This window comes from Nothoprocta perdicaria, unplaced genomic scaffold, assembly GCF_003342845.1.
Source record: "Nothoprocta perdicaria isolate Ctin4 unplaced genomic scaffold, notPer1 scaffold_256, whole genome shotgun sequence".
Taxonomy (NCBI): Eukaryota; Metazoa; Chordata; class Aves; order Tinamiformes; family Tinamidae; genus Nothoprocta; species Nothoprocta perdicaria.
Window position 1 is genome coordinate 939963 of NW_020455484.1, and position 15560 is coordinate 955522.

General features: G+C 43.9%; 2 protein-coding genes across 2 annotated transcripts; both read right to left on the bottom strand.

The window, feature by feature from the left end:
- Positions 1-280: 280 nt before the first annotated feature.
- Positions 281-9036, bottom strand: DDX47 (DEAD-box helicase 47). The gene is made up of 12 exons (XM_026040422.1): positions 8947-9036; positions 8267-8360; positions 6725-6913; positions 5966-6037; positions 5491-5609; positions 4874-4945; positions 4612-4728; positions 4206-4352; positions 2858-2995; positions 1741-1811; positions 1078-1207; positions 281-985 (listed from the first exon to the last, which is right to left on the bottom strand). Exons 1-12 carry the CDS (start codon positions 9034-9036, stop codon positions 863-865), a joined length of 1362 nt encoding a protein of 453 aa, XP_025896207.1. The 3' UTR covers positions 281-862.
- A 5569-nt stretch (positions 9037-14605) lies between these two features.
- APOLD1 (apolipoprotein L domain containing 1) lies at positions 14606-15347 on the bottom strand. The gene has a single exon (XM_026040419.1). It carries the CDS (start codon positions 15345-15347, stop codon positions 14607-14609), a length of 741 nt encoding a protein of 246 aa, XP_025896204.1. The 3' UTR covers position 14606.
- Between the last annotated feature and the right edge of the window lie 213 nt (positions 15348-15560).

The window sequence follows — 15560 nt, forward strand, 5'->3', positions numbered from 1 at the left end:
AAAGCCTCCATAGCCATTTTCCTCTTAATATGAGCCTATATGCTGTTTGACAATGAGAATACCACCCTCTAGTGTTGATGTTCAAATACTACAAGTATCAGAAACAAAACCCTTTCAAGCCTTAACTACTCCTKGACATTGCAAAACCACTCCAGACTCTGAACTCAACTCCAGGCAGTAAATAGTTCCGTCTAGCTAGAACAGATTTACTCTGTTTTGGACTACTCCTTGGCCAACAAAGAATGTATTGATGTCATGTCTGAATCACTGAGAAGAGTGATATAAAACAACAATTTTTCTGTCATGGTTAAAGTGAGAATGCATCAGTGATAAGACAAGGAAAAGCAGATMGCTTTAAAATTAAGCAAAATATATTTTAAGTTCTCCATAGCACATGTCYCTTAACTAAACCAAAAGCATCACAGACATGCTGTGGTAACTGTTGCTTCTTATCTTTCTCCTCTTTCTTCTGATAGGCCTCATATCAGATGCACAGAGCAAGCTGGCTGGTGAGAGAGTACAGCAAGGGGAAAGCTGCACCCACCCTACATGCACCCATTCTTCTCTTCAGCATCTCTTCGGGAATGAGCTGGGCCAGGCAACAGCTCCTCCCAAGCCCAGAGAGGATGGATGGTCTGGCATCTCTGAAGAGAAGATTCAGTCCTTGGTATTGTAATAGACCATACTCAGCCTGTAACTAGCAAAGACACTGCTGAAGCAGTGAAGAGAAAGTTGTTTTCCAGCCAGATCCACCCAATTTAATGGTAAATAGTCCTGAAAAGGTCCGCTGGATGTAAATCAGTAGATTTTAACCTAATCTCACAGTCATGAACAGGAAGATAAAAGTTTGTCCAAACATGAACTAGAAGGCTTTCCTTTTCTTCTTTTTACCACCAGCCACTCTATTCCTGATACCAATAGCTTCTTCTGTGTCATCATCATCACCATCCCGAGATCGCTTCTTCTCCCCCTGCTCCCGCAGCTCCTGCAATGCAATCAGGTGAATGACCAAGCGTTCTAGCAGACAGAGAAATCAAAAATGCAACTGTAAGTAGAGGGAACGAGAGCATCACACACCATTCGCGCAAATCTTTGGGCCTCAGCCACACGTTCTGTCAACATCATGACCTCCTCCTCTTGCGTGGGGAATTCTGGCAGCTTCTTGCCAATCAGGTGTTCAATACGCTGGAACAGCTCTACATCATACCTGGAGGGGAAAAAAAAAAAAAAAAAAAAAGACAAACAGCTTGAATCAGCCCTCCTGAGAAAGCTGCAGCTGTTTTTATTCACAGACACTACCCTCCATCTTCACCACATATTAATTTGTGGTGATGGTCTCTGAAGCAACATTACTTGCATCAAAAGGTGCCATCACTGGTGACAGTTCCACCGATTTACACAATTTTATAATCAAGTTATGTATATTAGGCAATGCATGGTGTAGATTTATCAAAAAAGTTTCTTATTTAATGATGACATATTTAAAGGAAGTCTTTGCCAAATAATTCAGAAAAGATTTATTAGCCCTGCTAATATAACCAGTTAGCTCTGCTAGTTACATGCCTGCTTCTAGAATTTATCCTAGATCTTTTTCTCCCCCTCTCCACTCTTTGGAGATTCTTCCTCTTAAAAAAATCCCTCAAAAAGGAATAGTATTTCACTCTCTCCTAGGATGAGATAAAATATAACTTGCTATGAGATAAAACAGGGAAAAGAAGTCCACCACACTCTAACACTTACTGCGTAACAAAGGTAATAGACTTGCCAGATCTCCCAGCTCGAGCTGTTCTCCCAACACGATGAATATAATCCTGAAAGCAGTAAGACATGCACATCAAAAGACAGGACCCAGGCACACTGCCATATTATCTTCTTCAGGAAGGAAAAAAACTTGGGGAAAATTCAGTTTCAAATATTTAATATTGTCCCTAAGTACAATATTAGGATCTTAAATGATGCTGTCTTTGTAGACTTACTACTGCAAAAGAATTAGGACAATGGCTAAAACTAAAGAGATATCACCTGATGGTTCAAAGCTGGAAGACAGAAGTGATAAATGATTCTGCTAATGGAGCTGTCAGTTCCTTCGAAGCTAATATTTAAAATAAAAGTGGACCAACATTTCCATTTTCAGCCTCAATATCTACCACTCTTTGTCCATCTTCCAGATATTATCTTGCCAGCAGACACAGAATTGACAGGAACAGTGGAAGGCAGGATGAATGAGCTGTCTTCTGTTTACAATGCCTAGTGCCTCCAACCATTACATGTAACAGCAAACACCAAGCTTTGTGTTGATAATGTGCTTTCTAAACTGAGTTGGGAAGCAGTGGCATCCAAGAAAATATCCTGCTTTAAGCAAGAAACTTAGTAACTCACATTTTTTTCAGTTTGCTGTACTTTTGTGATAGGAAGGGGATTACTTGAGGATTGCTCAAGTAATCTTTGAGCAAACCCTCACTAAACATTGGGGGAAAACAGTATTTTTAATAAAAGTTTAAAATATGGCAGAACCTGAATAGTAAAAAGATAGCTACCTGTACCCAGCAATACATACAACTATTTTCAAAATCTAGAAGCCCTTTAATATGACGCAACAGAACACATATTCCTTGGAAAAATGGAATGACAGTCTGTCACCCTCTCCTGCTCCCAAACATAGGGATCAATTCTAAGATCAGATGAGCACATTCCAAACTGAAATATCAGCTCAGTCATGGAAGCTGCACCTAACTTTATCTGCAAGAGTATGAACTAGATGTCCAGTTAGCAGAACAAAGAACAAATCTTTGTTCCCTTGGAGAGATTACACCTCCCACTAACAATAAGTCTTCAGTCACCACACAGACCAGCTCACCTTGGAGTGGGTAGGAATATCAAAGTTTATGACCACATCTACATGTGGGATGTCCAGACCTCTGCTTGCAACGTCAGTTGCCAGCAAAATAGATCGAGCCTTTGCCTTGAACTTGTTTAAGGAGCCCAAGCGTTTATTCTGAAAGAGAATAAAGTAACTTTATTAGAAGAAGAGATAAATAAAAAGTTCACTTTCAGTTCACAGAATATTCAAGGTTGGAAGGGACCTCTAGAGATCATCTAGTCCAACCTTCCCGCTCAAGCAGGCACACCTACAGCATGTGGCACAGAGTGGCACCCAGGCGGGTTTTGAAGACCTCCAGAGAAGGAGACTCCACAACCTCCCTGGGCAGCCTGTTCCACTGCTCTGTCTCTGTCACCCTCACAGGAAAGAAGTTCCTCCTCACATGGAGACGGAACTTCCTGTGTTTCATCTTGCACCCATTGCCCCTTGTGCTGTCACTGGCCACCACTGAGAAAAGCTCGGCCCCCTCCTCCCTACATTCTCCCTTCATGTAATTATACATGTTAATCAGATCCCCTCTCAGCCTTCTCCTCTCCAAGCTGAGGAAGCCCAACTCACACAGTCTCTCCTCATACGAGAGATGACCTAGACCCTTAAGCATCTTTGTTGCTGTCCGCTGGACCCTCTCTAGGAGCTCCACATCCCTTTTATACTGGGAGGCCAGAACTGCACACAGTACTCCAGGTGCAGCCTCCCCAGAGCTGAACAGAGGGGCAGGATCCCCTCCTTTGACCTGCTGGCAACACTCCTCCTGATGCAGGCCAGGATCCCATTGGCCTTCTTGGCCACGAGGGCACACTGCTCACTCATGGTGAACTTGGTGTCAACCAGGACTCCCAGGTCCCTCTCCGTGGAGGTGCTTTCCAGCAGGTCAACCCCTAACCTGTACTGATGCCTGGGGTTATTCCTCCCCAGGTGCAGGACCCTGCACTTGTCCTTATTGAACATCATGAAGTTCCTCTCTGCCCAACTCTCCAGCCTATCCAGGTCCCTCTGGATGGCAGCACAGCCCTCCGGAGTGTCAGCCACTCTACCCAGCTCGGTATCGTCCATAAATACTGTTCATCTACTGTTCATATACTGTTATAGAAGAAAACGAGGCAGGAGGGGGGAGTGAGARAAAACATCAAGAATTCCACTTTTCCTAATGTGTCTGAATTATCACAGATATTAGACACAGCATTGACATTAAATATTGAGAAATCATCTAATTCACAAGTTGTGGATTCTTTCTCTTCCAAGATAGCTGTGATTCAGGATGGTGAAACCCCTTTCCCAAGCAATACATCTCCCATTTCAACCAGACTGCGGCCTGTGCTCATACCTGACTCATCTGCCCGTGGAGAGGGATGGCAGTGAACCCCAGGTTGCGAAGCAGTAGAGCAGTCCTCTGAGTGTTGTTACACGTACTGCAGAATATCATGAAGGAGTTTCCAGCCAGTTCATTCAGGATATAAACCAGATAGCTGTCCTGGACGAGGAAAATAGAAAAATCAGGACAGAGAGGAAAAAACACAAACAAACAGAAAAACAAAGACAAACAAACATTAGAGAGAGAGAGAGAGAAAAAAAAAGACACAGAAGAGAGATGCTGATATACATTAAAGCAATGGTAAATTAAGTACAAACTAGAGAAGGGAAAAAAAAAGATATTTGGCAGAGGTAAGAATAGCAAGACACCCAGAAAAGGCAAAAACCAAACCAAAACAAACACACAGAAGTTCTATTACCTTGAATCTAGAGGGAATGAAAATATAATACTGCTGTAGCTTTTCAACTGTTTGATATTTGGAAGAAACTGCACATTTAACAGGATTCTTAAGAGCAGCACGCTGGAGTTTTTGTACCTGAGAACAGCAAAGTAAGTTACTACTAGGAGGCCAGAGATGTTGTCACAAACCTATTTCTAGATGTGTTCCCACCTGTACCAGGCAGCCTACTTGCTAATATAGCCCAATAGAAAAGAACTAAAACCAGGTGCTCTGCTCTCACCTTTTTGGTCATGGTGGCAGAGAACAAGAAGGTCTTTCTGTCTCGTGGAATCACTTTCAGTAACTTATCCACCTGGAGGGGTGTGGGGGGTGGGGAGGAGGAGGGGAAAAAAAAAGAGTAAGCAAGTAAAGGGAAGTGCTGAGCAGAACACAAAAGCAGTGAAGGCACAAGTTCCCTCCAAGTATAATAACCATCCAAATGGAAGATGTTGTATGTGTGTTGTGTGTAATTTAGGCATTATATAGAAACAGCAGTCAAAAACTACCCCCTTCTAAAGGGGATGCAGGCTGATACTATGCTAACACTTGTACTGCAGAAGTCAAACAGTGTCAACAACAGGGATCATGACAGTATGTGCTTTCCTGCAGATAACACGGCTACCGTGTAACATGGTATCAGGCACTCTGGAGAAGCTAGGAGACTTCAGAGAGAAACTGTCCTCCACAGGTCTGTTAGTGATCTGTAACTCTCCTGGACTCTATTCTGACTATAAACCTTAGTGCAATTATTAGAATGCAGACCCAATTTGCTATTAAGTTCCAGAGGATGGCTCGACATAGCATTTACTTCAAACAACCCATACACTGTTTTAACAGTTTCCTTTAGCAAGTTCCTACCTCTGTCTCAAAATCCATATTGAGGATTCGGTCAGCCTCATCCATCACCAGATATTTCAGAGCTCGTAAATTGAAGCCCTTTGTGTTCTCCAGATGATCAATTAGGCGACCAGGAGTTGCTACCAACAAAACCAGAGGCAGCAAATTAAGGATGAAAGCAAGAGAAATTCAAGCAGACAAGTCTCTTAACCTTACAGTCAAGACAAGTTGACTGTAAGATGTGTACTAAGAAGAAAGAGATCAATGAGATTTTTAAATATTTACTAATAAATAGAACATTTGGTATAATAAATAGAAAACTACATCACAGTCAGAGTAGCAAAAGTGTTTCGGAACTGCTGTGTATTATAGAAACATTAGATAGCACTCAGATCTCAATACAAGATACTCTCAATACAGATATTTTCACTCCTCCTCCAATTACACAAAAGCTTCTGGCACTCTTCTCCTTGGACGATTACAATTACTGACTTACCAATTATAATATGTGGTTTCTTGGCTAAGGCCAGAGATTGAGACATCGTGTCAATTCCACCCACAATAACGGCTGCAGGACAAAGGACACAATGAATCTCTCAGTAGTTGACCCCCCCAATACCATACTGTGTTCTTTGCTACCCATAATTATAATGGAGAGCTACCTCTCCTAATGAGAATTTCCTTTATGCTTTGTCTTAGCATCCTTGATCTTTCCAGGTATCTTAGGCCATATGCTAGACCGCTTTGCTAACTGCAACTATTTTATTTTCGTCATTAGAGAGCTGCAGGCAGAACTTGTTCCTCACAGCCTAACTCAGTCATAGAATTTAAGAATTCTAAAAACGCCCGACTAGCTTTTGTGCTTGTAAAGAATATTTGCAGCATCAGTGTGACATTTGAAGGAATTTTTGAACTATATCATACTATACAGTTGAACTTTTATTCAACTTAACTGAACAAATGCTTACCATTATGAATTTATCATGAGCTTGAGAAAAATATTTTCTACTTCCATCTATAACCATTTGGACACAATGCAGAAGAGCTGCAGACCCCTCCATAAGAAAAGACCACACATCACAAATACTGCTTCTTTCTCAAACTTGATACCTTATCTGCGCTCTAGCATGAAAAGCTTTTCTCATTCTGCATTAAGCCTTTCCATACACACATTCTTCACCTTTTCCTTCGCACTCTAAGGCTGCTGATTCTTACCCTTTGGGCAAAACTGCTCCAACATAACAAGGTTACTCACCGCTGTGGACACCAATGGAGGATCCGAGAGCTTCAAACTGCTCTGAAATTTGGAAGGCCAACTCCCTTGTCGGTGTGAGGACAAGAGCAAACAAACGCTGCGGTGTTTCCAGCAGTGCTTGAAGAATCGGCAAAGCAAAAGCTCCTGTTTTTCCAGAACCTGTTTCTGCCAGGCCAATGATATCTCTGCCTACAAGGAAAAATAAGGAGGAAAAAGATCATTTGCAAATTAGTAGTACAGGAAGAGGCCTTCACAGAATTGTGCAAGAAAACATGGGACTTCTCCAAGGCTAGCAGAGAGACCAATCTCAGCGATTACTCAATGAAAAAGAAATACAGGATATTTAAGGAGAAGAAAAGACTAAAACAGAGAATTTTTAAATATTTTAAAGCCTTTTTAAAAGGTGACTTCACACGTGTAGAAGTAATAACTACAGTTCCATTTCCTTTTGTTCTCAAATACACAGATTTTCTGTCCTGGAAAAGCTTTACTAAAATGCTGTTTAAATCCTTTAGTCAACTTACAACCTATTGATCATACTTGGTAAGTAACTCTAAACCCGTTATTGACAGTTTACCAGCTTATCAGGAAAAGTACTCTAGTGCTCAAGAGTTAGGTCACACCACGTACAAAATAAACACACTGTCAAATTCATGTTCCACAAGCTACTGTCTTTTCTGTGCCAGAGATGAAGACAACGTCCTAAAGCAGTCTGCAGTCAGGAAAGGATTAGGGAACAAATCCTTGGCCAAGATCAACACCCACTTCCTAAAGCTAAGGAGAATGCATTGCCTTCAGAGCACACGTTCTCTGGTATGCCATTATTACTAAAGAAAACCTAGTATATGGATTAAGAAAGGAGCCCAACAACAGTGAGGCATCAGGACAAAGCAGACACTGAAAGCTTACTCCCCTTCTAGAGTAGTAGCATTACACTTCTGCTTGATACAACTAATACACACAGTTTCATATTCCAGAGGCAGAAGTGCTTGCTCACTTTTTTCCCCTCCTTGTAATTTCAGAGTACTCCTAGGAAGCCGTTACAATTTAGTTATTGCTCTTTCCAGAAGTCTTGTTTTGAAGAACTGTCTGCTTACAGCAAAGCAGACAGTACAAGCCACGTAACTACTTAAAGCATCTCCACTTTCAGGTGCACACTGCAGAGCTCTACCAGACAGAAATGCTATCCCAGCTTTCCTTACGTATTTCATAAAGAAATCGGACAATGCTGGCTAGCAACTCAAATAATTAGTAACAATTCAAGTTAATACAGAACACTTGAACTCAAAAGCACAAGCGGACACATAATAATTCACACATCCATTCCAAAATTTGAAATTGCAGGCCAGGTAATATTACAGATATCATTTAGCAAAAGCACAAGGATACACAGACAAGGATACAACTTCTACATAGATCTCTACAACAATAAAAGAAATAAGAATGCTCTCATCTATGCCACTAASTTCCCACTCAGCAAAATTTATTCCCACACAGCTCTTGGAGCACCCTCACATTTAGGAGGAAAGGCAAACCACTCACCTTGGAGAGCCACTGGAATAGCCTCAACTTGGATCTTTGTTGGTACCTTCCATCCTAATTGGTCACAAGCTTCACACAGGACATCTGTCACTCCCTGAACATTAGTGAAAAAAAGGAAAGGAAGACAGACATCATCAGAAAATAAATCTGAACTAGATCACTTTATGCAAGTAACACATTGCAAAAGTCAAGTTGGTCTCTAAGAAAGACATACCCTAACACACCCTCAATGCAAGTACATGAAAGCACAGGTTGCTTACACARATGACTCCTTGTAACATCACAAAACTGCACTAAACTGTCAGAGSTGACTGGCATCAGTAATCTGCTAATCAAGTATTTTATTCAGTAGATACACGCAGCCTTCCACAATGCAGCCAGCCACCCTCTTCCCCTGAGGGGCACACGGCCAACATAGAAAAGAAATAAAATTAATAGTAATAACAATAAAACACTCCAGGGGGAGATAGAGCGATTTAAAGCAAAGGCATCGGGCTGAGGAGCGCACAGCGGCGCCGCAACCCCGGCTGAGTCTCCGGGCCTGCCCCTCGCTCCGTGACACGCGCGGGGCCAAGCCAGGGCAGGCGCTGCCGGCGCAGGCCCGGCGCGCGGCTGGGAAGGGGGCTGCTCGAGGCGGCGGAGGGCAGATGACGAGAGGAGCGGCCCCCGCTTGGCCTCACCAGGTCCTTGAAGCTGCGCGGCTGCTCCTGCTCTTCCTCCGCCGCGGGCTCGGCCTCCGCCACCGGCTCCCGCGCTTCTCCCGCCGCCATTTTGCGCCGTCGCCACCACGCCGGCGTGGCCGCGGAGCACGCCGGAAGCTGCCACTCTCCCCCCCCGGGGAGTCATGGGGTTTGAAGTCCACAAGAAGAAGCCAATCGGAAAGAGGAGGCGGGGCTTCGTCTCCGCGGCGACCGGGGCGCGTGGGGGCGGGGCGGCGGTGGCCGTTAACGGCCGCGGTGGCCTCGCCCGCGGTCAGTGCCGCGGCTGGGCTGCTGACGCCGTTTCGAGGCCCTTGCTTCATGCGTCGAGATAGCAGGCAAAGCAGATGTGGAATAGAGGTGCTTGTGTTTCCTCGTGGTCGGGAGGCATCTTCTCTGCAGCRAGTTCTTCAGAGCTCAGGCCCCTGGGAAGCGAGTTTAATGCTTGAGGTAACACATGCTGTAATTTTCCCCCTCCTGATGTAAACAGTCAGATGTGACAGGGAGGGCTGAATTTCCAGGTCCAGAAACGTCCTGATCCAGCAGACTATTATTAGGCAGCCTGCTTGAGCAGACCTTTTTTTTCTAAATTCCTCTAAGGGGTGTTTTGTTTAAGATTAATACTTTTCTAAATCCAAAAGAGGGCACACATTTTCACTGACTTGAAGTCTCTAGGGAAGAGGGAATTATAGAGCTGTAATAACCTGTGCTGGGAATAGAGCACATGAAATTCAGTGGGTAAAAACCTGCTTGCTTGGCATTACCAATGAGTGCAACRCCTCTGGCCTGCAACTCAGCTTTCACATTACTTAGGCTGTCTATATGATGTGTTATTTTCCATACCCTGAAATTCTACAACTGTGAAGGGACAACTCAAAATAAGCCAGCCAGACACAACAATACATGTAAACAACACATTTTCTTCAGAAATACTGCTGTAGAAGTCTTTGAAATGCTGATGTGGAGAAAGAAAGAAAAATCCAGAAACATCATTGCGCCATCTTCTCTTTCGATTCATGGTGATTTCCAGTGTGCAACTTTCAGGTGCCAGAAACACATCCCCCAATTCTCTAAACTCTAGGAATATGCATAAAATGATGGAATTAGAAGAGGGGTAAGGAGACAAGCACTTCCCCAGCTGCCTTGGTTGCTTTAGTTGTCATGCAGGATGTGAGCTTGTAGGTACACAATAATGGTGAAAAAGGTGACAGACTTTGTACTCTGAGCAATAGTAAAATATGATTTAATATTTGTATTTTCTGAGCTGACTGGTTTCTGTCTAGTTTGGGTGTAGCCTCTATAATCTGCAGCCCTAATGCTGACTGCAGTGGGGCAGCCTTGGAGTTAGGTTGAACATCCTTTGCATKAGGAAAAAGGATGCAAATGTTTCAAAGAACTTGTGCCTGGGAGCACCAGTGGTGCTGACTTCAAAGTGGAACTCGTGACTGCATTTCTGAGCACACCTCCCTCTCTTGCCACTTGGGAGGCCAAGCTGGGTGTGATCACAGTGGAAATGCTGACGTACCCGAGCATCTGCCACTGGGTTCCACGGGTGCCATTTCCGCCACTCCCAGAACAATGAGGAAAGTGAGAGGAAATCCGAACAAAATCTCTGCATGACAGGGGAAAGGAAAGGAAGCCTGAAACAATTCACAGGGCAGCAGTGGAAATGAAATGCTGTGTGTCCCACTGTGCTCAGGAGCAATGATGATTTAAAAAAAAAAAAAAAAAAAAGACACACTGTGGATACTATCTATAACCACTGCTTTCAAAACAAAAGTTTGAGCTGTGGGCTTGCTATGCAACCACAATGTTAAAGACTATGCCTGACTAGTACTTAGATGTGAAGCCTTGCAAGGGTATCTTAAGGAATGAAGTCAGGGATGTGCACGTTGCTTATGCTTCTTTGTTGGACTCATTGACCATGTAATATCGTAGATGCTCATTTAGTGGTTAGATATATGTCCCATACACTAATGGTTTTAGGAGGATATTTTGTAGGAAAGTTATAGCTGTTCTAGTGAATTACAGTTTGGATAATTCCCTTTTGTCAGGGAACATTTGAGTGGAAGTTCCCTCCTGTGCTAAACTGCTGGGGAGAGCACCTATGTGTGATAAAATACATACTGCTTCCCATTTTTTGCTTGTCAGAACAGGGCACTGCAGATTATATTGGGCTTCAAAACTTTCCCTCCAGGGCTCTTAGGCATGGCTTTTGACCACATACATTCCTAGTACTCCTGTGGGTTACAAGTGCAGTCTTCCTTAGAGGGAATGGAGGTGGGAGCATCCATAGCAGGTGAATTTTAGTGCAAGTAATGCTAATGATTTTATAAGGGATGCGTAATGAAGGAAGATGGACAATGGGTAGAGTGGGGTGCAGCTAATGGCAAAAGATCCTATCCACCTTTTGGGATGTCCGAAGAGAAATTATTGTAGCTACCTTTTATTATACTTTTAAAATATATTAAAGGATTTTTTATTAAAACAACGATCTTATTCCTGCTTCACCATTGAATCATTCCTCCCTGTAATGTTTAAAAAAAGGAATAAAAATTGAAAGGCTAACCTTCATAATTCCTTGTGCAGCCTAAGGAAAGGTGTCTAGAGCAGGGTGAGGAGGATCAGGCTACCTCCTCCTTGGCTGCTAATTTCCAGATCAGTATAAGGGATGTGTGAGGACATGAAGACTAAAAGAATCACTTGGCTTAGAAAGTGTCCAAAAGCTTGATTAGGTCTTAAACATATTCACATATCTCCTCTGTGTAGTATAAAATACCTCCTAGCTGAGGCCCCAACTTGATCCTCTGGTGCATTTCTAGCAAACACAGCTAGAGCATGATGTGACTGATACCTTACCAGAAGAGTGTGGTTTGTTGGGGCTGATCACACTCCCRTGGTGCTGCTGCACAGCCACTCAAATCCTGACCTCAAGGAATGGTTAACCCAGAGAAAGACAGGACAGAAGCAGTTTTGGCTGAGAATAGAAGCCGAGGTATGTCTGATTTGTCCTCAGCTTTGGAAGTAATGTCTGTGACTGCAATGCAGGACTGCGCTGAGCAGAGCAAATCAGCCCTTGTGAAGCACTGAGTCAAATTCAGATCCTTCAGCCATCCATATTAGCCCATTCTGAACTATCTTGTTCCTATGTCCATGTTTGTTCCTGAGGTGTTTGTTCCTTGTGTTTAGACAAGCACTGTATTGTCCAAAAACTGGGAAGGGGATAGGAGAAGTAGGTTATGTAATTTTCTCTATGCTGATAAAAGCAGAGCTATCTCTGCAGTTAAATATTTAGGATAAGTTGAATCCTGTTGATGGCAATACCAGAAGGAATGGAGAAGCTGTGTTTTAGCAGAGTTAGCTGGTGGTATGCTGGAGCACTAGCAAAGTTTTTGCATTGTGTCTACGTTTGTGCAATTTGCACCCAAAAAAAGTACTTGCGTGCTTATGCATAAATATATCACAGTGTTTTGCATGTTGTCAGAAACTCACATCTCCAGTGTACACAGGCTGATATATGGCCAGAATATGCTTTCACAAAAACATACAGGCATACACTCGCACACAAATGCCAGCTCTGTGACGTGGAGCTGATGACCTCACTTCTCATTCTGAGGCCCTTTTAAGCACTTGTAGTGCTTGTATACTGCTTGCACTTATTCCTCAGTTACAGCACCTGGGATGTGAAAATGAGCAGGATCAGGCAGGGGTAGGAACGTAATCCTTTACATGCAGATTATAGGGAGACACCGAGGCGAATTTGCTTCATATTCATTTTAATTGAATCAGCAGTATACTTGTTCATTTACAGCAAACAAACATGGATGTTACAGATGTCTGAGTCATGCTCTGAAGGACCAAAGTATTTCTTTTTACTTACATTTTACTTAGTAAAAACAAATGTTGAAATCATGGGAGGAGATGGAAAAAAAGAACGGTGAGGATTCAAGCTTTGCAAGAAGGAACATTGCCCTTCCCCAAGAGTTTACTCAGTGAGTGATTTTCTGATTGTTTTGATTCAGAATGTGCAGAGAAATTTCCCTTATCCATTAGAATCTCCTTGTGGAGAAGGGATTCTCTCTGCATTAACTCCCTTGGTTGTCTCAAGCTAGCTTCCAGGGTCTCTTCCCTGAACCTCTTTCAGGTGCAGACATGATCCCTATCATCACAGTGCTTGAGCACTCTGTAATATTTGTTCTAGAATACATCACAAGGTAGGAGAGTGCTACCATCCCCATCTTTACAGGAAACAGAGGCATTGAGGATTGCCTGACTTTCCCAAAGTCACAGAGGACATCTTTGGCAGTTAGTCACTTGAAAGCGAGTCCCAGCCCTCCCTTCTGCTTCCTAAGCGCTCTGAACATTGAATCAGCCTACCCCTCTGCACCTCTCTTGATTATTAGTACCAGTACATATTGCTGATGTGAAGCCTTCACCTCCTAGGGAGCAGTCCTAGGAGTGTGTGTAGCTCTCTGTGAGTGCTGCCTCCTCCTCTCCCTGTTAAACAAAYCCCCCATGAGTTTCACAGGCTGCTCAGCTGTACAGAGAGCCCCCTCACCCACCCCTCACTGCTCCATCAAACTTAGGCTCCAGCTTGGACCGTCAGCACCAATCTATGCTGCCCTCCCCGCTGCATGAGGTGCTGTTGCTTTCTTCCTCCTGTACCCTGAAGCACACTCTGGTCCCAGGGTCCCTGACCTTTCATTCTCCCTATTTCAATTCCTAAGAGCAATCACTGGTGACCATAGGTCCCATATTTTATATCTTCCAACATTCTGGTCACGCTTTTCCCTTTCCAATGGACCTTGTTGTCCCTTACAGATATAGAATGGGTAACTTGCTCTCACATGCCACACACTTGCTTTGCCTCTAATTATAGCTGCTTCCCTTCAGAGTGAAGGCCTTCTTTCAATAAGAAAAAAAAAATTTAAAAACAATTTCAAAGTCCTAAAATAATCTTATTTAAATAAATAAAATACAAACATTATGTTCTCGGCCTGGAAAGGTTTCTTTAGAAGGGAATGTATTTTCTGGCTCCCCTGTTTCACTCTTGAATGATGAGCCATCTGCCAATACAGTCTGTAGTTTCTGGGTCTGCTTCCTTCAATAGCCTTTCCAGATGTACCTTCATAATAGAACTGTATTTTACAGGAAATTGTGAGATACTGGCTTGTTGAGGGTGTCTCAGCCCCTTCACTGTTCAGAGTCTCATAGTTTATCTATAATCCAGGGTTAGCATCAAGGCTRCAGGGTTTCCACCAGTCTTCTGACCCACTTCTTTCCACTACCATGGGGAAGCAGAGCCAGGAAGGTGGCCCGGGAAATGTGGATCTGGGGGACACTTGCTTGACTCTGCCTGCCTGTCCTGCAGGCTCTGGAATCTGCTGCCATGTACCCACGGCCAGATGTCCCTGGTAAGTTCGAAGCTCAGCTGGGTGGGTCCTGATAAGGGGGAAAGCTTTGGCTTCCTGGCAGGGAGAAGGTTGAGTTTGGATATAAATAAGCACAAGAGCTCTGAGCACCTGTGTGGATGAGCACTGCCAATGCTATCGTAATAGCAGATAGCAGCACTAACAGTAACATTGGCAATTAATAATGTAGTGTCTCCAAGCTCTGTTCTAACYATGGGGGCAGACACTATTTCAGCTGGATGGTCCTGGGGTCTTAGCAGTGTCTTTAGGGCCAAAGCTGAGGTTTCTTGTGTGTGAGGAAAGCTCTGTCCTGGACTCGAGTAGTTCACAGAGTTCATCCATTGCTCTGGTGCAGGTCTCGAGGTTAGTAGCCAGCTTCTGTATTTTGGCCTTCAGCACAGTCTGGCTCACTTTTGTGACCTCCTTTGTGTATTCTGGCACAAGGAAGCTGTGGGAGCCATAAAATACCATGAAGCAGATGGAGTTGTACAGTGAGATGGAGGCCCTCTTCTCAGACTGGAGCAGAGTGGGGTCCCCTGGGCSCTGCCCCCGGCGAAGGAATTCCAAGCAGCCAAGGATTTCCCTCATCTGTTTCCGACAAGTCATTGCAATTTCCTGGACCTTTTTCACCTCCCTGGAGTTGCAGAGCACTAAGGAGAGATCGGAGGAGATGCTGACAGCTCCCCCTGCAGTGGCTAGCCCCAGACCCACAGCTGATGCTAGGAGAGAGGCTCCCAGGGTGGCTGGGCTCAAGGACAGTCCCACAATGGCCGTGACTGCTCCTGCAGCAGTCAGGGAGCTCCCGCTGATATTGGCAATTAGAGACCTTTTGCGAAGCTTGCTGATTTTCTCAGCCACCTCATGAAGATGTGCGATTTGGCCATGCAGCCTCTGTCTCTGATCCAGCAGCACTGTGTGGAAGTGGCGTGTGGGGTCTAGTGCTTGAGGAAAATCAGCACCGTTTCTCTCCATGGCCTCTGTCCAGAAACAAAAAGATGGTTTTGAATTTATATATGAAGAAGTGAGAYGTGCTCATCCTGGACCTCCATTCCAGAAGTGGCATCCAGCCAAGTTTTTGGTTCATCCAGCTACATGAAAGGCTTTCTGTCTGCACGCACACACACCCTCACGTACATGTACACATGTGGACATTTACTTACTACTGTAACTACTGTAACTTTCAGA

What these genes read in the sequence shown, in the direction of transcription:
- DDX47 (XM_026040422.1), bottom strand. Translation starts at nt 9,036, where the DNA reads ATGGCGGCGGGAGAAGCGCGGGAGCCGGTGGCGGAGGCCGAGCCCGCG. An exon ending in TATTCCAGTGGCTCTCCAAG is followed by an intron (nt 6,914 to 8,266) that starts GTGAGTGGTTTG and finishes TTTTCCTTGTAG; the next exon opens with GCAGAGATATCATTGGCCTG. An exon ending in CCCAAAGATTTGCGCGAATG is followed by an intron (nt 986 to 1,077) that starts GTGTGTGATGCT and finishes ATTGCATTGCAG; the next exon opens with GAGCTGCGGGAGCAGGGGGA.